Consider the following 21,800-nt stretch of genomic DNA (forward strand, 5'->3'; position numbering starts at 1 on the left):
TTGCAGAAACACCTGCAGAACATTCTATCTCAGCAATAGGAAAGGAAACTAAGCACAATACCAATACAATTACAACTTTGCTAAAAGGCCAGCAAGATGGCTCAGTAAGTGAAGTCACTTGCTACCAAGGTTGACAAATGGACTTTGATCCCCAGAGCTCACCTGGTGGAAGGAACAATCTGGCTCCTTCAAGTTGTCTTTTGACCTCCACAACACACTGTAGTTCTTGGACACCTGCATATACATGGAGAACACACATACTCAGGCAAACACACATACACAAAATGAATAAATATCCAAAAAAAAAAAATAGGGGTCGAAGGAATGGCTTCCTGGTATGGAGCACTTGCTACTCTTGAAGAAACCCAGGTGTGGCCCCCAGCACTCCCATAGAGCTTCATGTCCACCTGTAACTCCAGATTCACGGGTACTGACACCTGGCTTCTGAGGACACCTGGACTCACATGTGTACACCTCATCACAGACACATACAGATAATTAACAATAATAAAAAGAAATGATAGAAAATGGACAGGGGGCTTGAGAGTTTGCTCAATGATAAATTGCATGTGTTGCTTTGCAGAGACCCCAGATTCTATTCTCAGCATCCACAAGGCTGTTCAAAACTGTCTAATGCCAGTCCAAGAGAATCTGACTCTCCTGGACCTCTGCAGGCACTGCACACATGTGGTACACATTCATATATGAAGGCCAAACACCCATACACATAAAATGATAAAATAAACAAACCCTAATTGGAGAAGCAGAGGCAGGCGGATCTCTGTGCATTCCAGGACACCCGGGACTGAGACACAGAGAAACCCTGTCTGGGGTGAAGGGAGGGGAAGCAGAACAAATAAATAAGTTTAATCAAAGGCAACTTTACTAAAATCTATAAAGTATTTGCAACAGAGACCAGGACCAGAACATCCAGTTGTATTTCTTGGGTTGTGGGGTATCAATACAAAGCATTTTAAACTCTTTTTTTGGTTGGGGGAGTTTCTGTTTTTTTGTTGTTTCTTTTTGCTTTTGGTGTTAGGGGTTGAAATTGGGCCCTTGGTTGTGCTCAGCAAACACCTGACCACTGAGACACTCCTGCTGTACTCTTTTAATTTTTTATTCTTATTTTTTCATTTCTGTGTAGCCCTGGCTATGCTGGAACTCTCTTTGTAGGCCTGGCTGACTGGCCTTGAACTCACAGAGATCCACCTGCTTCTGCCTCTTGAGTGTTGAGATTAAAGGCGTCGGCTATCACCACCAGGCGGGTATAGGTGTTTATGGCGGTTGGATGAACAAAGTGCAGTAGGAAACAGGGAGTTAGAATGCGATTACTGATCCTACACTTTTTAAACGATCATGCTCAAACATCCACAGTAGTGCGTGTGTGCATGCGCGTTTGTGTGTGTTTGAGACAGTCTCATTATGTAGCTATGGAGCCCAGGTTGGCCTTGAAACTACATTTCAGATCTGGGTACGTTGCCGTACGGTCGTAAATAGCACTTGGGAGGTGAAGGCGGCGGATGGGGAAATGGGGAATGGCGGGGAGATGGAACCAGGAATTCAGCTTCAGCTCCGCAGAGAATTTGCAGCCATCCTTTCTCAAACCGCAACAACAAAACCCCAAATAAACAAAAGAGAAGAAGAGCAGAGGAGGGGGTAAATTACAACCCTCCTGTCTCTGACTGCAGAGTGCTGACGCCTGGCGAGGGTCACCAAGCCCAGCTGTGCAGAGCACTCGCAGCTGCAGGATTCTGCAGGAGCTAATTCTGCAGAGAAGGTAGCCTGTGCCACCGGATTACCGGCCCTTTCTTGGCGGCGCCTACAAGTCCCATAATGCACAGCGGGGCGCGGAGGCCGGGCGGTGAGTTTTGTGATTGGCGCCGAGCACCGAGCCAATCGGAGGCATTGTTGTTAGATAGTCCTGGAGCCGGTCCGCAGACGGAAGGTGGCAAGATGGTGTTGGAAAGCACTATGGTTTGGTGAGGAGCTTCGTACCTGGCCGGGGGGCGCGCGTCGGGGTCGCGATTGCACAGGGCGCCGAGGCCCGAGGGCCTGGGGTTGGGAGGGGGAACAGGGCGAGATGTGGCCTTGGGGCCCACGGGAGACAGGCCGGCGACTCCCTGAGTCATCCTGGCCCAGGAACGCAGGCCCCGGAACCCGGGTTCTCCAGACCAGCCTGCCTGTAGCCTGGTTCTCGGACCCTGCGCTCCGTGCCTCCGTAAAGGAATTAGGAGCAGAGGCCAAGCGCCCCAACCACTCGTCTCCAACTTCATTGCCTTTCCCTGTAGTTTTTCTCACGTAAACCTCATCACAACGTTCAGGGAAAATAGTCCTTCATTTCATAATGAGTCGGAAGGCCTTTGGGTGATTTGCTCAAGTCACACAGCAATTAAGTGGTCATGATACGCAGGAATCAAATTTAAAGCGACAGGACAATGCTCTTCTCCGATGAATTAATGCTTTATCAGTTTAATACTTGGGATGAGTACCTATTATGAGTTGGATTACAAGCTGAGGACAAGAAAAATAAATTTAAAAAATCACTCTGAGGACATATATGTTTTCGGGGCTACAAGAGGGTTTTGTTTTTGTAGATACTAGGAATTGTATTCAGAGCCTTGTGAATCCTGGGAAAGTGCTTACCAGTGAGCTACAGCCACACCCCTTCTTTCTTTATTGCATTTATTATTTGTCATCATTATTAATTTTTAGATGGAGTTTTGATACTGTAGCTCAGGCTGGCTTTGGTTCTTTAAGTTTTTTTTTTTTTTTCTCGAGACAGGGTTTCTCTGTGGCTTTGGAGGTTGTCTTAGAACTAGCTCTTGTAGACCAGGCTGGGTTCGAACTCACAGAAATCTGACTGCTCTGCCTCCCAAGTGCTGGGATTAAACCCACTTTGAAGTTTTTTTTTTTTTTTTTTTTTTTTTTTGGTTGTTGCTTTTTTTTGAGACAGGGTTTCTCTGTATTGCTTTGGAGGCTGTCCTGGAACTAGCTCTTGTAGACCAGGCTGGCCTCGAATTCACAGAGATCCGTCTGCCTCTGCCTCCTGAGTGCTGGGATTAAAGGCTTGCACCATCAACGCCCCGCAGCTTTGAAGTTTTAACTCGAAGATGCAAAAGGTGGCCTTGAATTTGGAATCTTCTCTTTCCACCTTACTAGTATGTAGCATTATAAGCCTGAGTCACCAGGCCCATGTTTCTCATTGCAGATTGGCTAGCACGGTCAGCTAAAATACAAGATGTTGCCAGACTTATGGCTCAAGCTTATATTTCCAGCACTTGGGATGTGAGGCAGGGGATTCCATGAGTCAGGACTGCCTATCAAGACTGCCTCAAAACAGCACAACCAGAGTGCCCAGCTCAGTTTGAATTTCCGGCAAATAATGAGTAGTCTTTAGTATAGACAGTGATCTTAAGTATAACCCAAATGTTGCTCTTAAAAATTACTTGTTGGGGGCTGGAGGGATGGCTCAGAGGTTAAGAGCACTGACTGCTCTTCCAGAGGTCCTGAGTTCAATTCCCAGCAACCACATGGTGCCTTACAACCATCTGTTATGAGATCTGGTGCCCTCTTCTGGTGTGCAGATATACATGGAATCAGAATGTTGTATACATAATAAATAAAATCTTTTTTTTTTTTTTTTTTTTTTTGGTTTTTCGAGACAGAGTTTCTCTGTGGCTTTGGAGGCTGTCCTGGAACTAGCTCTTGTAGACCAGGCTGGTCTCGAAATCACAGAGATCCACCTGCCTCTGCCTCCCAAGTGCTGGAGAAGTAGGGTAGAGTGACTTTAACATAGATGGTTGGTTTAAGATGGAAGAGATCACTGTAGGAAGAAATCACGACTGAAGAGCTTGCATTCTGTTCTGTGTCTCTCGGAGATTTTGAAAGTGATGGAGGTAGACATTTATACAGACTGGCATTGATTTTAAAATATTGATCTGACCAGGTGTTATACACACCTTCATGGCATAGCAGAGGTTGAGACAGAAGGATCATGAGTTTGAGGCCAGCTTGGAGTACATAATGATGTCCTTTTTTCACACACACACACCCTCCCAAAGTTTAGATTGCTATGTAAAAGGAAAGATTAGGACTGCAGACATAAGCATCCGTGTAATTGCCCAGGCACAGAGTGGTGAGAGCCTCCTGTTTTCCACGGGTCTGCCTCATCAGTTTTCCAGGCGTCAGTTTTCTGTAGGGGCTATTTAAAAAGCATGCATTTTGATGTTTGTCTTGTCAGACCTCCCTCCCTCCCTCCCTTCCTTCCTGTGTTTTTGTTTTTTGAGACAAGGGTTTCTCATTGTAGCTTTGGAACCTATCCTGGAATTCAATTTGTAAACCTGGCTGGCCTCAAACTCAGATCCACCTGCCTCTGCCTCCCGAGTGCTGGGATTGAAGGTGTGCTCCACCAACGCCCAGCTGCTCTGTTGTATGTGTTGTGTTGTCTCAAGCCAGATGTGCTGGTACATACCTGTAATCTCAGAATTTAGAAGGCAGAGTCAGCAAGGTCAGTCAGTTCAGTGTCATATTCAGCATAGAAAGCTCATCCTGCTTCTAAGGGAGACTGAGGTTGAGGGAGAGAGGTGGGGAGGGGATAGGGATAGGATCTCAGTATGTCGCCCAGGCTGGCTCCCAAATCCTGGATTCAGGAAATCCTTTCCTTGACTTCCCAAGTAGCTGAGCCTGCAGGGATGCTTTGTTGCCTGTCCTGTAATTGACAGATGGATTGATTGATTTTGCAGTACCAGGGATTAAAGCAAGGGCCTTGTTCATGCTGAACAAACACCCTAGCACAGATCCGCATCCCTGCTTTATTCAGTATTAGAATTATGATGTCATGGAGCCGGGTGTTCGTGACCCACGCCTTTAATCCCAGCACTTGGGAGGCAGAGGCAGGTGGATCTTCAAGTTCCAGGTCAGCCTGGTCTTCAAAGAGAGTTCTAGGACAGTCTTCAAACTTACAGAGAAACCCTGTCTCGAAAACAAACCAAAAATAACAACAACAACAAAAGAATTATGTTGTGGAAAGGCTGAGTAATACCTTAAGCCCAATTTTGTTCTGATTTTGGGGTGAGGGAGAGAAGTGTATGCTGCTTAGGGAAGCTGTTCTAAGAAACAGAAAAGACATTACCCCATTCATACCAGCTGGGGACAGGGAAAGCTGGGCAGTCATTTAGTGTTTTGTTTTGTGAGACAGGGTCTTACTCTGTGGCCCCACCTGGAATTCCGTGTAGCCTGCTGCTGGAATGCTGGGGTTCACATTCACAGTGTGGCTTTCTAAGGGGTGCATGCATAGGTGTGAGGCATCTGTGCTCTCTGGCAGTAGCCTCTCTCCTTCCCTGGTGGTTGTGAGGACATGGCAGCTGCTGTGTGCACTGTCGGTTTTCTCCCCTCAAAGCCTCTCATAGTCCGACCATTCTTCACATCCTTAGCTGTTCACTGGTCTTGCCCACAGTCCTTGCGCTTAGTAGCTGTTCCGTCCGAATTGTGTTTAAAGCTTCTGTTGTTGTCATTTTTGGACTTGCCACTTTATTTGATCTGTTCAGGCTATGGAACCCTGGAAGGAGAGATTCAATTCCCAAAAGTTGTCCTATGACTTGCAGATACATGTTGTGGCAAGCACATGTCCACATATTCCTCCTGCCTTCCAAAAAATAAATGAAAGAGTGAAGTACTTGGACCTTAAAGAAATAAGCAGCTTTCTTAGAGAAAAAAAAAAAAATTGGCCAGGGGCTGGAGTAACATTCAGTGGTCAAAAGAACACTGGCTACTCTTACATGGGACATGGTTTCAATTCCTAGCATTGACGTGTTGTTTCATGTTCTGGCCTCCCTAGGCACTAACATGCTCGTGGTTTGAGTACGTACATGCAGACAGAACAGCCATGCACATAAATACGATTTTTAAGAAGTGAGTGTCAGGGCTGGAGAGATGGCTCCGCCGTTAAAGGCTAGGCTCACAACCAAAAATAAAAAGTGAGTGTCAGAATGAGAATGTGAATCTGTGCCTCCACACTACCTGATACTCCTATTCCTGATTCTTTTTCAATAAATCACCCCCTTCCCATTTATTATCAGATAAAACTTTATAAGGTGGAAAACGTTATCACCGAGCCAGAGTTTTGCTTTTGAGGAACGTGCCTTGTTCTGGGTACTGCTCCCTTCTCTTAGCACAGGTAGTGTCACTGGCTGGAAGAACTCTCCTAGACCTCAAGGGTTATCACGGCTGGAAGAACTCTCCTAGACCTCAAGGGTTATCACGAGTTGGTCCCTGGTCAGGGATGTGGCTCACTGGTAGATTATGACTAATTCCCTCTGCCCCACCCCACAACAAAAAGGCAGAGAAGTTGGAGTCTATATTTCATATTATCTAGATTCTGGGGTTTTTGTTTGGTTTAGTTTTGGGTCTCATATAGCCCAGGCTGGCTCAAACTTACAATGTGGTTGACCATGGACTCTTGATCCTTCTAGCTCCATCTTCAGAGTTCTAGGATTACAGCTGTGTGCTGCCACACCTGATTTGTACACTCTAGGAGTTCCAGGTGATTCTGTTTTTAAGCCTGAGAGCCACTGCTGTACCACAGTGTGTCTGACAGGAGGTGTTGAAGGGGTCCCCAATCTGTATGTTTGAGGGGAATCCTCCAGTGTTGGTTCCCCTCTCCCGCTCATCTCTTTTTCCCTAATCTGACAGTGTGGACAACAGTGAATACATGCGGAATGGAGACTTCCTTCCCACCCGGCTGCAGGCCCAGCAGGATGCCGTCAATATTGTATGTCACTCAAAGACCCGAAGCAACCCTGAGAATAACGTGGGCCTCATCACACTGGCCAAGTACGTGGGACCCAGGAGAGGGGCTTTGAAGGTGGGTGGTGTGCCCTCTTGGGTTTGTAGGTGGCTACCCTTGTCTTGATCGCGCAGGCTGTGTTTACCTTCCTGTGCTTTTCTACCTCCTTCAGGCGTCAATGCAGCTTGGTGGGTGGGGAGGGATTGTTGACTTTTTTTCTTTTCCACACAGGGTTTTTCATGTTGCCCTGGCTAACTTCAAACTTGCTGTGTACCTTAGGCTGCCTGGACTTGGGTAGACTCTCCTGCTCTTATCTCCCAGGTTCTAGGACAATAGGCCTGCACCACCGGGCTTAGCTTTTAATTTGTTCTTGTCCTTTTTATGCTAAGGGTGACCCCAGGGCCTCCTGTGTGCTAGGCAAGTGCTCTACCACTTAGCTCTAGCCCTAAACTTTTGGATATTTTTCCTTTTTAAAAATTTATTTATTTTGTATTTCATGTATGTGAATATTTTTTCTGCATCTATGTATGTATATGCACTATGGGCATGCATGGTGCCCACAGAGGTCAGAAAGGGGTTCAGATCCCCTGGAACTGGAGTTACAGCTGATTATGAGCCACCATGTGGGTGCTGGCAAATGAAGCTGGGACCTCTACAAGAGCAGTAAGTGCCCTTGACCAATGAGCTATCTCTTCAGCTCCCTCTTTTTTTTTTTTTTTTTTTTTTTTTGTTTGTTTTGGCTGGCATCAGACTCAGATCTGTTGCCTCTGCTTCCCCAGGGCAAATTAAAGACTTGCACCATCTTGTCCTTCAGGAGACCCTATCTTAAAAGTGATAAAAGTTGAACCGGGTGTTGGTGGCGCACGCCTTTAATCCCAGCACTCGGGAGCCAGAGGCAGGTGGATCTCTGTGAGTTCCAGGACAGCTAAGGCTACACAGAAATCCTGTCTCAAAAACCAAGGAGGAAGAAAAGAGCTGATTTTAAGGTCTCTAAAGAAAACATGAATAGCCAGGCAGTGGTGGTTCACTGTAGGGGAAGCTGTAGCCACGCCTTCTTACCTTCAGTTTCAGTGCTTGGGAGGCAGAGGTCAGCCTGGTCTACAGAACAAGTTCTAGGACAGCCAGGGTTAACACAGAAAGACCCTGTCTCGAATGCCCTCCCCGCCAAAAAAAGAAAGATGAATGGGAGTATTTGGGAGGAACTTGTGTGATCCGAACTCACTGTGCTTTGCTCACACCTAGTGACTGTGAAGTGCTGACCACACTCACCCCTGACACTGGCCGCATCCTCTCCAAGCTCCATACTGTCCAACCCAAGGGCAAGATCACCTTCTGCACCGGCATTCGAGTGGCCCATGTGAGTCCTGCTGGCTCCTTGCTGTGGGGATCAGTGATCATTTTTCTTCAGAACTATAATCTAGAGATAGAGAGAGCAAGATGAAGTTGGCCTATAGCAGTGGTTGTCAACCCTCCTAATGCTGTGACCCTTTAATACAGTTCTCGTGTTGCGGTGACCCCCCAACCATAAAATTATTTTCATTGCTGCTTTATAACTATAGTTTTGCTATTGTTACAAACTGTAATGTAAATAAATATCTGTGTTCTCCAGTGGTCTTAGGTGGCCCCTGTGAATGAGTCGTTTGGCCCTCAAACCATGTGGTGATCTACAGGTTGAGAACCACTGACCTAGAGGGAGCTTACTCAGTGTAGAAAGGATGGGGCAGGCGAGTGGGAGGAATGTGAAGGGAAAAGCCTTAGACTGAGAATTGGTCTTACACTTTAGTCTGCTAGAGGCGCAGCGGGAGTGGAGTGATGTCTTGTGGTAACCTAAGGAGGAGAAGGAAAGAGCAGGGTGACACAGCAGGAACATGGTGCTTCCTGTGGTCTGTTGACTTCTTTTCCTTTCCAAGCTGGCTCTGAAGCACCGGCAGGGCAAGAATCACAAGATGAGAATCATCGCCTTCGTGGGTAGCCCTGTGGAGGACAACGAGAAGGATGTGAGTCCACAGACAGCCCTCCAGGCAGAGCCTGCATTTGAAAATGGCCTGAAGTACTTAGAGCTGGGCAGAGGTCATCTGGGGGAAGGGTGGATGGATCTGTGATTTCATTCAGTGTTGTGTCAGACCCTTGAATTTCTGTATTCTCTGTGAGGCTAGTTAGTGCTTTCTATATAGAATCAATTTCTTTCTTTCTTTCTTTTTTTTTTTTTTTGGTTTTTTTTCGAGGCAGGGTTTCTCTGTATTGTTTTGGAGGTTGTCCTGGAACTTGCTCTGTAGACCAGACTGGCCTTGAACTCATAGAGGTTCACCTGCCTCTGCTTCCCTAGTGCTGGGATTAAAGGCCTGTGCCACCAATTGCCCAGCTAGAATCAATTTCTTGATATTTCTCCCTTACTTCCTAGCTGGTGAAACTAGCCAAACGCCTCAAGAAAGAAAAAGTGAATGTTGACATCATCAATTTTGGGGAGGAGGTAAGTCAGGAATACAAGCGTGGGATCCAATCCATTTAGTTCTGAACAGGGCAGTCCTCTCCTAGAGTAGAGGCCCCTGGCACTCTGGAGACAGCTTCAGCTGTAGACAGTGAGGAGCAGCGAGTGAAGAAGCCGTCTTGTGCTCTCTGCTCTGCAGGAGGTGAACACAGAGAAGCTGACTGCCTTTGTGAACACACTGAATGGCAAGGACGGAACCGGATCACATCTGGTGACAGTGCCTCCCGGGCCTAGCTTGGCTGATGCCCTCATCAGTTCTCCTATTCTGGCTGGTGAAGGTGGTGCCATGCTGGGTCTTGGTGCCAGTGACTTCGAGTTTGGAGTAGACCCCAGTGCTGATCCTGAGTTGGCCCTAGTAAGTACTGACCCTGGGGTTCTTTTCTCTCTACAGATACCAGCTGGTAGGACTAGACAATCCTAAGCACTTCCGTACCATCGTTTCCTAAGACCCTTTCATTCCCATTCCCTGTAGTTGTGTCTGCAGGACTCTGGCTTCTAGTTGAAGGCCCGGCCCTGTCTAGCTGCTTCCATTTCCCCTCACCACTTGTCAGCATTGTAGCTTCTTCCCCTTCGTGATAAACCAGACGGTGCCCTCCTGTGTTTAGTAGCCACAGCATCGACCCAGTCACTGATCTTGTCTTGCCCTTTACCAGGCTCTTCGTGTTTCTATGGAAGAGCAGCGGCAGCGGCAGGAGGAGGAGGCACGGCGGGCAGCCGCAGCCTCTGCAGCTGAGGCTGGAATTGCCACATCTGGGACTGAAGGTGAAAGAGGTGGATTCTGAGGTCCCGGGCCTGTGGGTGGTAGCCATTTCAAGTGGGATGGGGAAGGCTGGGCTAAGCTTGAGTAGTGGCGTAGTCAGCCCTGTGGAATGTCCACTGGTTCTTTCCTAACCTTCTGTCCTTTCCCAGACACGGATGATGCCCTACTGAAGATGACCATCAGCCAGCAGGAGTTTGGCCGTGCTGGGCTTCCTGACCTAAGCAGCATGACTGAGGAGGAGCAGATTGCCTATGCCATGCAGATGTCACTGCAGGGAGCAGGTGAGTAGGGCCTGTGTTGTAGACCCTGGGCAGAGGGTCAGGTGAGGAGACAGATGGCACTGAGCACACTGCTGTTCTCCGTTCCTCAGAGTTTGGCCAAGCAGAGTCTGCTGACATTGACGCCAGCTCAGCCATGGACACATCTGAGCCAGTCAAGGTGAGAGCCAGCAGTGACCCAGGTTTGGATCCCTTCGAATTCAGATCCTCAGCCTTTTAGGGCGGGGCCATTCCTCCCTAGCAGTTCATAAATAAAGCCTCTGAAGAACAGACCGAGACACATAGATGTGTATTCATGTTCTCTGTAAACCTTGCCAGGGTATCATTAAATTGGAGAAGTGTTGTATTGTTCTGGAACTTTCTAGTGGGTCTGGGGTGTTTCCCAGTAGGAAAACCATCTGAGCTCAGTTAGAGTTCTCAGACTTCTGTGTTGTCAGTAAAGCTCACACCATTTATGGACAAGGATCTTGCTTACTTGTCCCTTTTCTTCCCTTGGTGTGACATCCCCACCCCTGTAACAGGAGTGGGCACTGTCATGTTCCTGTCCCCTTACACTGTGGGCTCCCTGCTACCACATGTGCCCCAGCTCATGGTGCCCTTTTTTAGGAGGAGGATGACTACGATGTGATGCAGGACCCTGAGTTCCTTCAGAGTGTCCTAGAGAACCTTCCAGGTGTGGATCCCAACAACGAAGCCATTCGAAATGCAATGGGCTCTCTAGCCTCCCAGGCCACCAAGGATGGCAAGAAGGACAAGAAAGAAGAGGAAAAGAAGTGAGACTGGAGGGAGGGTAGCTGCATCTGCCCAGGGGACTGTAAAGACGGGGTTGGACATAGACTTAGATGTGCTGTCTGCCGCCTTTACATCCCGAATAAAGCTTGGCAAGTTTTTCCCTTTGGCTTCAAATAGTGCATGTAAGGAGCTGACCTGAAGGACTGCCGGTGGGTTCTTCCTCCTCCTTCATCCCCACGACAGTTAGTTCCTCAGGCTCTTTTCCTTTGTCATTAAGAGAGAACAGCACCCGAAGAGCTGGGAGAGAGAGAGAGAGAGAAATACACACCATGGTCACAGTCTAGGGACAGGCATTTATTTATTTATTTGTTTGTTTGTTTGTTTATTCGTTCATTCATTCATCTACATATTTTGGTTTTTCAGAACAGGGTTTCTCTGTGTAGCTCTAGCTGTCCTGGGACTCGTTCTGTAGATCAGGCTGGCCTTAAACTCACAAAGATTCACCTGCCTCTGCCTCCTGAGTGCTGGGATTAAAGGCGTGCGCCATCACTGCCCAGTGTTTTTATTTATTTCTGAGACAGGGCCTCACTGTGTAGTCCTGGCTGGGCTGTACTCATTAAGTATACTAACTTGACCTCAAACTCACAGACATCCATTAGCCTCTGCCTCCCCCTTGCTGTGATTAAAGGTATGGACTCAAAAGCACGCTTGGCTTAAAAGAGAAATATGAGGGGTCTGGCAAGATGGCTGAGCAGGTAGGGCACTTGCCATAAAAACCTGGTAAGAGCTCAGGTTGGTGGCGCACGCCTTTAATCCCAGCACTCGGGAGGCAGAGGCAGGCGGATATCTGTGAGTTCGAGACCAGCCTGGTCTATAAGACCGAGTTCCAGTATAGCCTCCAAGGCCACAGAGAAACCCTGTCTCGAAAAACCAAAAAAGAAAAAAAACAACCTGGTAAGAATTTTTTAAAAAGTTTTTGTGTATGGGCCAGGCGGTGGTAGATTACATCTTTAATTCTGGCAGGTGGATCTCTGATTCGAGGCCAGTTTGATCTACAAAGTGAGTTGTAAGACAACCAGGGTTATACAGAGAAACCCTGTTTTGAAAATAAAAAAAAGGTTTTTGTATATGGGCATTTGCCTGCATGAATATCACATGCTTGCCTGTCTGGTACCCATGGAGACCAGAAGATGGTATTGGGCCCCCAGAAACTGGAGTTACAGTTGGTTGTGAGCTACCATGTTGGTTGAGACTCAAACAAGTGCTCCTAACTGCTGAGCTCCAGCCTCTAATGATGAGATTTTGATTCAGAGTCTACATAAAACTGTAAGGAAGAGCTGAGGTCAGAGTTGTCCTCTCATCTCCAGTCATGCCCCCCCCAATAATAACATAGAATATCAAATAAAAGAGTGTCCCGCGCGCGGCGCTGTATTTTCTCGCCGGCAAGAAATACACGCAGGACACTCGGATCCTTCTGCAGACAAGCTTTAATGCATCTTGAGAGTTGGGAAAGAGCATAAGCTTACCAGAGCGGAGACTCTGAACCAAGAAAACCCATCCCTAATAAAGGCTGGCCAGCCGCCTGGGACGTGTTACCCTATGAATGGCTTCAGCTCCTCAGGCCAAATGAGCCACGGGATAGGCAGAGATCAAAGGAATGGAGATTACCCAGCGCCTGTGAAGTAATTTACATCTTGGTGTCTTTAGGCACCATTATTGTAATGGAGCATGCAGGAAACAGCCTCCTACAAAAGAGAACTATAATCAGGTACCAGGTATTACAGGATAGTTGGCAGAAAGATCTAGACTCTGGGAACCTCAGAGCAGGCTCCTGAGGGACATTTGAGTTCTCTGAAAAAGCCAGCAAGGAAGAGATGGGTGTGTACAGGCAGGGGGAGAAATATTTGAAGACCTGAGCAGTGGCCCAGGACACCAAGGACCTGGAGTCCTTTAAGCCTAGCTTCCTATGAAGGCACAAAAATATGATGTGTCTTCACAGGGTGCTAAATTCTAAGGAGCTTTTCTAGGAAGTTATGGAATAGACCTTAGGTAACTTTCTCTTGGAGTTTTGAGACATATCTGTGTACCCCAGGCTGATCTCAAAACTAGTGATGATTCCCCTGCCTCTGCCTCCCTAGTGTGCACTGTCACATGCGGTTTCTCTTTGATTGTTACCCAACAAATAGGAAACACTGAACCTATCTTTGTCATAAAATACAAGACAATCACATGAAACCACTTGGGAGCTGGAATGCTTGACATCCTGTTGTGTATCTATGCAGGCTGATTCTTACTTTTCTGTGGCTCTTCTTGAGTTGTTCTGAGTCTAGCCTAAGCTTAGCTGTAACTGATAAAGCGACCTCAAACTCACAGAGTTCTATCAGCCTCTAAAGAGAAAGGACTATATGCTGAGCCTCCATGGTGCTCCCATGTTCAGTGATTATGTGTGCCTTCTCATCCCAGGAAACAACTTAGCCTGGCATTGGTGCTCAGTTGTGTGTGTGTGTGTGGGGGGGGGGGTGTCCATACAAAAACATGCATGTGAAGGTTAGGGCAATTTGTAGGGGTCTGTTCCCTTTTCTACCTTGTGAGTTGTAGTAGCAAGCACCTTTGCCTACTGAGCTATCTTTTTGTTTTGTTTTGTTTTTTTCCCAAGACAGGGTTTCTCTGTGTAACAGTTCTGGCTGTCCTGGAACTCACTGATATCTCCCTGCCTGTGGCTCCTGAGTGCTGGGATTAAAGGCGTGCACCACCAACACCCAGCATCTACTGAGCTATCTTGCCATCCCTGGTTTTTATTTATTTATTTATTTATTTATTTTTTATTTATTTATTTTTTTCAAGACAGGGTTTCTGTGTGTAGCTTTGGAGCCTATCCTGGCACTCGCTCTGGAGACCAGGCTGGCCTGGAACTCACAGAGATCCGCCTGCCTCTGCCTCCTGACTGCTGGGATTAAAGGCGTGTGCCACCAACACCTGGCCTGGTTTTTATTTTAACAGTTTATTTTTATGTGCATGGGTGTTTTGTTACACATGTCTACCACTTGTGTGTCTGGTGCCTGTGGAGAGCAGCAGAGGACACCAGATCCCCTGGGATTGTTGTGGGCTACCCTTAGGTACTGGGACTGAACCTGGGTCCTCTGGAAGAGCAGTCAGTGCTCTTAACCACTGAACCATCTTTCCAGCCCAAAGATTGTTTTATTTTTTTAGTTGTATGTGTATGGATGTTTTACCTGCATGTAAGTCTGTACCATGAGTCCGCCTCGTGCCCAAGAAGGCCAGAGAAGGCATCAGATTCCCTGGAACTGGCATTGCACATGGTCCATATGGGTGCTGGGAGCCAAAGCCAGGCCTTCTGCAAAAGCAGTGAGTGCTCTTAAACTGCTGGGCCATCTTCCAGCTCCTGTCAGCCCCCGCTTTGGAGCCAGTTTTTTATACGTTTGTATTAATAGTAACTAGATGCCTACCATTAGACTATTAGAATCTCATGTATCAGAGTGTGTTCAGTTGTTCTGTTTGCTCATGTGTGTGCATGTTCAGGTTCACACACCCAAGTGTGCTTATGTGTCGACAAAAGTGGACAGCAGGTATTCTCAGTCTGTCTTCACCTTTGTTTTTGTGATGAGTCTGTCTCACAGAATCTGGACCTTGCCAGTTTGGATAGACTAGCTGGACAGCAAGCCTCAGAGAACCTCCTGTCTCCCTGGTACTAGGATTTCAGGCACAATGTGCTGCTTTTGTCCTCTTGATTGCATGACGAGCACTTCGCCAACCTGAGTCCTTGCAGAGCAGCTGGTGCTCTTAGCTACTGAGCCATGTCTCCAGCCCTCATTGGTTAGTTTTCAGACAGGGTTTTCCTTTGCAACTCTTACTCCTGGGATTTGTTGTGCTGGCCTCCAGTTTAGAGATATTATTGTCTATGCCTCTAACAATTGCTGGGATTAATGATTTTTTTCCCCATATCATAAGACATGCTTACTAAAGGAAGCTATAAAATGGTCTACACTAAGAAAATATAGACTAAGCCATAAAGCTTAGTCACAAGCTTAGTCACAAGTTCACTGTACGATTTGGAATCCTTACCTATTGTTAGCTTCCCGAAGAATCACAGGAGATAACCCAGAAGGAAATGATCATTTATGAGTTCTGTGTGTGTGAATGTGTACACTCTCATGGCAGGGACACAAATGTGGGGCTGAGAGAGCAATTTGTGAAAGTTGGTTCTCTCCTGCTGTGTGGGTCCCAAGACATGAACTCGGGTTGTTGGGCTTGGTAGTGGTGCCTTTACCAGCCACATCATTTTATCACCTGGCCCTGCAAAGTTTAATTCTTGGCTACATTAAATGGCTATTGAAATTAGATGTCTGGGCTGGCGTTGGTGGCACATGCTTTTAATCCCAGCACTGGTGAGGCAGACGCAGGCGGATCTCTGTGAATTTGAGGCCAGACTGGTCTCCAGAGCGAGTGCCAGAACAGGCTCCAAAGCTACACAGAGAAACCCTGTCTCAAAAACCAAAAAAAAGAAATTAGGTGTCTGTGGTCCAGCCTGGCCTTGAACTCACTGAACCTGTTTTAGCCTTTCAAGGCTGGGATATGAGCACAAGCCATCTGCTGCTTGAAATCCTAGAAGTAACCCTTTTTATGCACCTGGAGCTATGAGGACGATATAAACTACTATCCTGAAAGAACAAATTCAGTGTAGGATAAGTAAATGCTTATAACTGGAAATAGTAATCCAGGACTTACAAATATATTCCATTGATATGCTGAGAATTTAGTATGACATCACTGCTTCTTTATGATATCTTGGTTTGGTACATCAGGGGTATGGTTATGAAGCTGTCTGTTGATTAACTGGTTGCTTAGGGTGTTGTGTGTGCCTGGTGAATGTTCTATCACTTGTCTACATTCCCAGCCCAGGATTTGAATAGTTATATTGTGGGTTGAGGCTAGGAAAGTGGGCCTTTTTTTGTTTGTTTGTTGTTTCTGTTTTCCGAGACAGGGTTTCTCTGTGGCTTTGGAGGCTGTCCTGGAACTAGCTCTTGTAGACCAGGCTGGTCTCGAACTCACAGAGATCTGTCTGTTTCTGCCTCCCGAGTGCTGGGATTAAAGGTCTGCGCCACCAACACCTGGCCAAAAGTGGGCCTTTTTTAAACAGTACCAAACCAGTCACTGGCTGCAGCTCTGGGAAAGAGTGTGATCTGGTGAGGGTTCCTGCAGAGGCAGTGCTGTGGGAGAGGACTGGCTGCTTGGCAGCACTTTGGCAGACGGTGTGTCCCGCAGCACACTCCCATCCGTGCCTGCTCTAGTCCACGCCTGGTGCTGGGTACAGTTGGAGTGCTAGAAACACAACTACAAGAGTAAAGGGAGAAATGGTTGCCCTGGTGAGTGTGGCTCACGGGGCTGTGGCTCAGTTTGCACCCCAAAGGTGGAACACGGCTTGCTGGCTTAGCCGCTTGCCCCCATGCACATTGTATCTGGTCTTGGAGACCAAGCTGAGTTTCTGCTGCATTTAGCAGCCACACTGCTAACTACTGAGAAGTCAGACACTCCCAGTGGGATTTTGGCTTACTACTTACAGGTAAAGCAGTCTACACCATTCTCTTTACTTTTTCTTCGAAAATGTACACCTCATGAATAGTTGCCTGGTCTCCACAGAGGCCAGAAGAAGGGATTGACCTGGATTCACAGGCAGTTGTGAGCCTCCTTGTATGGATGCTGGGAACTGAACTCAGGTCTGCTGGAAGAGCAGCTGACACTTTTAACCCTAACCCTGAACCATCTCTCCAGCCCCCAAAACTGGCTTCTTTTTTTCCCCCCAATAAATAAATACATTTATTTATTTAAAAAGATGGCATTCTGGGGCTGGAGAGAAGGATCAGTAATTCAGGTCATTTAATGCCCTTGCCGAGGACTCAGGTTCCTTTCCCAGCACCCACATGGTGATTCACAAACATCTGTGGCTCCGGTTTGGGGGGGATCTGATGCCCTCTTCTGCCTTCTGAGGACACCAGGCATGCACTTGGTACATAGACATACATGAAGGTATCATAATTTTTTTTTTTTTTTTTTTTTTTTTTTTTTTTTTTTTTGTGTGTGGAGGGGACTGTTCTGTTTTGCAGACAGGGTTTCTCTGTGGCTTTGGAGGCTGTCCTGGAACTAGCTCTTATAGACCAGGCTGGTCTTGAACTCACAGAGATCCACCTGCCTCTGCCTCCCGAGTGCTGGGGTTAAAGGCATGTGCCACCACCACCTGGCCCTTTCTTTCTCTCATTCATTCATTCATTCATTCATTCATTCATTCATTCATTCATTCATTCGAGTCTGTATGTGTGCCTGAATGAGTTTTTGTGTACCACACGTGTGCAGGAACCAGGCCTGCTCAGTAGTTAAGAGCACTGGCTGCTCTTCCACCGGATCTGATCCTTTCCTCTCTGGCCTCCAGGCATGCATGTGCTACATAGAAGTACATGCTTCCTCCCCAAGGTCATCCAACAATGATCAGTTGCTGGGTAAGGAGCAGACGCCCTGTAGCCTGTGGAGCTGCATGCATGCCAGTTCCAGGGAGGCAGACTTTGTGAGTTAGCTTCGTGCTCAGATGCCATTTCCATACCTCTGTAAGTAACTCCAATAAAGTCATTAGATCTTTAAGCTAGACTTGGGTGGAATCATTTCTGTGATCTGTTGTTGGTGTCGTTTTTTTTAAAAAATGTTTCTATGTGTGGGTGTTTTGTGTGTATGTCTGTGCACAGGGTGCATGTATTGTGCCTACAGAGGCCCAGAGGCATCGGATCCTCTGGGACGAGATCACAGAGTGTTGTTGGCTTGCTGTTTCTTAGGCTGGCAGGGGGAAGAAAGTACAAATAAAGCTGCTATCTTGTTAACCCTTCCTGGGACCCTGGACCTTGGAACCCACAGAAGAGTTAGATACAGTCTTAGATACTGATTTGCACAGCTGCATATGAGTGAGCACTGAAATACACGTGCAACAATCAGACCAACTGGATGACATCAAGGAGGCTTGAGACAAGATGGAGACAGATAAAGGTAGCTCTAAGAACAGCAGGGCAGGGTCAGGGTAATGCTGCAGGGTTTGATGAGCCAAGAACTTGATGAAGTCAGGGAGGGGTTCACAAAGCCCCACTCCTCCTTGAGGATCTGTAGGTAGTTAATGTTGGCTGGGTTGGGGACCTTTTCTTTAGTGGTGTAGCAATTGGTAAGGTGATGTGTTCCTGTAAATATCCTTGTATCCAATGCAGTTTGAGGAAATTCATTGAGCACAACAGACAAACAAGGGGAAAACAGACATGAACTTTGTTGCAGCCTAGGGGGAAACAGCTTCTAGGCTGCACAGGGTTCAAAGGGAAAATCCACAGCATTAGCACCAACTGAGACTTTTCTATGTGAGGAGGTTAGGAGAAAAAAGACACATACTCTCTCAACAATTCTTGTCTCTCATCTCATGTTTTTCTACAGCTTATATATGTCAACAGAATTTTTCAAGCAATAGAGGAGTCACAAAGGGGTTACACTCCACTTCTCAATGAATGATTGTAGGTAAAAACATGTTTCTCATGTCCCTTACATGATTAAAAATAGTCACCCCAACAACCCACATGCAATGCATCTAGATCATAAGCAAGCAAGGAGCATTTTTTTCAGTCAAATCTTTAGTTGCAAATTGTGGTTACAAAGGAAGAATCAATCACTAAATTTTCTATCTTGAAAGGTAATCTTAAAAGGAATTTTAAGGGAGTCATAAACTTCAACTTTTATACATAAAAAAAAAAAAACAGCTGCACTCCCATTCATCAATAGTTTTTTGTATCAGAAAGTTGATGTCAGGAACAGGCGTGAGGAATTAATCGTTACCTTTGATTATCAACCAGTCCTAGCAAGGAAAGCCAGGAACAATCAGGCTGTTTTGTATTCTCAACACTAGCCTAATGGATCAGACAGCTCAACTATGTGTCCTTGTGAACTTTAGATTGTTTTCTGGGGTTATTTATCTTAAAACCATTAGGAAGAAATCTGGTCTAACTTGACGTTATTTTGAAGCTTTGTTTCAGCTAATGGTGCATGTAAAACCAGTGACTGCAATTTTTCAGCATTAAGAGAACTAGAGCCAGCCTGGCTCTTGGACTCAAATGTTTTCCTTAATCATCAACCTGAGCTGGCATCTAAGACAGCTCCTAAGGTGAACTCAATAGACCTTGGCTGTGAAACATATCCTTGTATTTTTATTCATCAAAAATCTGTATAAGCTATCATTATCAATTTAGACAGTACAGTTAAGGGAGGGGTCATCTTCTTGACAATCCACAGGTAAACTTCCCAGAAGATCAGCGTGTATTCATGAGATGAACACACCACATTACAGGCAGTGGTATCTCCCCACATCCACCACACCATGCTAGATACTAGAGAAATATTCCAGTTGCAATCATGTAAAGGCACAACAGAAGCAAAAGACATTCCCAGGTCTGTAGTCTCATAGCCTTGCTTAACTGAAATGGACCCATCAGAGACTGTCCTTTTGGTGGGCTGACACCTTGAATTTCAATTGCTACCTGCTGCTCTGACTTGGCCATCAACCAGAGAGTAGAAGGGAATCAATTGGGAAGAGAAAATACGTACCTCTATGTGGTGATATATTATTTATGATTTAGTAAAGCTTGCCTGAGGGTACAGAAAACTAGCTAGCCATAAGTCATAGAGTCAGTCAGGCAATGGTGATACACACCTTTAATCCCAACAGGCATACAAGCTATTCATAGAGTCAGGCAGTGGTAGCACACACTTTTAATCCCAGGACTCAAGAGACTAGCAGATGGATCTCTGTTAGTTCAAGGCCACGCTGAGCTACGAGAAATTGATCCAGTCCTAAAGAGAAACAGCTCACACAAAGGCAGTATCAGCACTTGGGATCACATGCCTTTAATCCCAGGGTTTGAGAGACATAAAAGGAAGAGGCAGCAGTCTGGGATTTTTTTATGGGAGACAGCAAGCAACTGGTTTTCACTCCCCTAAATAAGTTTGTTTGACCCATCTGCAGCAGATGTGCTTGATGACATGTGGATGAGAGGTATGGTGGGTAGGGCATATATCAGGATGTGCCCTTGTTCCTGATTGGACCTCATGGGATATGTGGTTAACTCTTAAGCCCCTGCAAATGTGACTCAGGGCCATTTCCTGGGAACCCTAGAATGGACCTGGCCAGAGCTCATCCACCTGGCCAGTGTTTTATTAAAGCTTGCTTCAAATTTAGCTTTAAACTGTGGTAGTGGTCTTATCTCCACTGCTGGGTTTAACAATACTACAAGGTTAGGAAGCCACAGTTGAGACACCACTCCCAGTACTAATTTTCTGTATTAGTTACTTTTCTCATTGCTATAATGAAATGCCTGAAAGAAGCAATTTAAGACTGGTTTGTTTTGCCTTGTGGCTCAGCCCATACTGGTTGGAGAAGGCATGGGAGCAGAAGGCTATTTATTAGTGACTCCAGCAAGTTGTCCTCTGACCTTCACCCAAGCACGGTGACTCGTGCAAACACATACTGTTTAAGTTCTTTGTATCTCTCCAGGGCTTCATCTTGGTAGATGATGTGAGTTGAGGGAATTTCCTTGAATTGTCCAGCATTTCAGAGTAATTTCTAATGACGTTCTGGTTTCAGTGGCGACACCCTTGACCTCTGATTTTAGTTACTTCTGTCTTCACTTCTTGTCACATTAGCTAAAAGTTGTCTATCTCACTAACTTTTTCAAAGAACTAACTCTTTGATTTTGTACTGTCATTTTAATCTCAATTTCATTACTTTCTTCCTAATCTGTATTTTTTTTACTGTCTACAATGTGTGGGGGTAGCTGCTTGCTTTCTGAGAGCCTTGAGGGTTCATCATTACATTATTTCATATCTCTTGAGTTTGGTTTGGTTTTGGTTTGGTTTTCGAGTCAGGCTTTCTCTGTACAGCCCTGGCTGTCCTGGAACTCACTCTGTAGACCAGGCTGACTTCGAACTCACAGAGATCCTCCTGCCTCTGCCTCCTGAGTTCTGGGATTAATGAGGAATGCAGTTAATGTAGATCAAAATGGAGTCAGAGCTCGTATGAAAAACGGATGGTTTATTAGGAAAGTACTCATGTGATGGAGCCAGTCCTGTACAATCAGTCTGGTGAGGGAACAGAGAGAGCCACATGTGTGTGACCCTCATATTTAAAGCCTTGCTATATCACCTGTGCCAGCCCTCAAGTAGGCATGGCCAGCATTTCCCCCTACAATTTCCCTTTTAGCCTAAAAGATGATTAAAACTTAACAGTGTAAATTATCTATCATTAACAATCATAAGGTTGAATTACAAGAAGTTATAATAATCTACTAATATCACATCCAACTAAACCTTAAAGTTATCTGAAAGAGATGTCCAAGCTTGAACACCTCCTTCCAAACCCAACCTTAAACAACAGGAAACTAGCCCTAACTAGGTGTCAACAGTGGGGAAAAGGGCCATAGTATTCTCCAAGCTACTTCCTCCTGAACTGGGACGAAGACAGCCTTGTGGGATCCTGGGGGGCGGGAATGTTAGTGTAGTGAAAGTCCTGAAGGGGTTATATCCAGTCCATGTCTGGTGGGAGATGCTTGATTGAAGGTCCAGGTTGAAATCCTTATCTTGATTGAAGTTCTTGTGTTGATCGAAGTCAGTACCCGAAGTTCTGGCCAGAGTGTCAGTTGAAACAAAGCAAGTTGGATCCAGTGTACTCAT

At 46.2% G+C, this 21,800-nt stretch overlaps 1 protein-coding gene across 2 annotated transcripts; it reads left to right on the top strand.

Moving 5' to 3' along the window:
* The first annotated feature begins 1,873 nt into the window (after nt 1-1,873).
* On the top strand, nt 1,874-11,203 carry Psmd4 (proteasome 26S subunit, non-ATPase 4). 2 transcript variants are annotated; one of them, XM_027393568.1, is made up of 10 exons: nt 1,874-1,979; nt 6,691-6,831; nt 8,027-8,141; nt 8,695-8,781; nt 9,186-9,254; nt 9,412-9,627; nt 9,926-10,043; nt 10,182-10,313; nt 10,403-10,470; nt 10,917-11,203. In XM_027393568.1, the coding sequence occupies exons 1-10, from the start codon at nt 1,954-1,956 to the stop codon at nt 11,085-11,087; spliced, it is 1,143 nt and encodes a 380-aa protein (XP_027249369.1). In that variant the 5' UTR covers nt 1,874-1,953; the 3' UTR covers nt 11,088-11,203. The 2 variants fall into 2 exon arrangements, with proteins under 2 accessions (XP_027249369.1, XP_027249370.1); XM_027393569.1 differs by having other exon boundaries at nt 9,926-10,034.
* The last annotated feature ends 10,597 nt before the right edge of the window (nt 11,204-21,800 follow it).

Source organism: Cricetulus griseus, assembly GCF_003668045.3.
Source record: "Cricetulus griseus strain 17A/GY chromosome 1 unlocalized genomic scaffold, alternate assembly CriGri-PICRH-1.0 chr1_0, whole genome shotgun sequence".
NCBI lineage: Eukaryota > Metazoa > Chordata > Mammalia > Rodentia > Cricetidae > Cricetulus > Cricetulus griseus.

Excerpts from the sequence above, each read along its gene's own strand:
- Psmd4 (XM_027393568.1), top strand. The coding sequence starts at position 1,954 with ATGGTGTTGGAAAGCACTATGGTTTG. Across the intron at positions 6,832-8,026 it reads GGCCTCATCACACTGGCCAA|TGACTGTGAAGTGCTGACCA; the intron begins GTACGTGGGACC and ends GCTCACACCTAG. Across the intron at positions 10,471-10,916 it reads ACACATCTGAGCCAGTCAAG|GAGGAGGATGACTACGATGT; the intron begins GTGAGAGCCAGC and ends GCCCTTTTTTAG.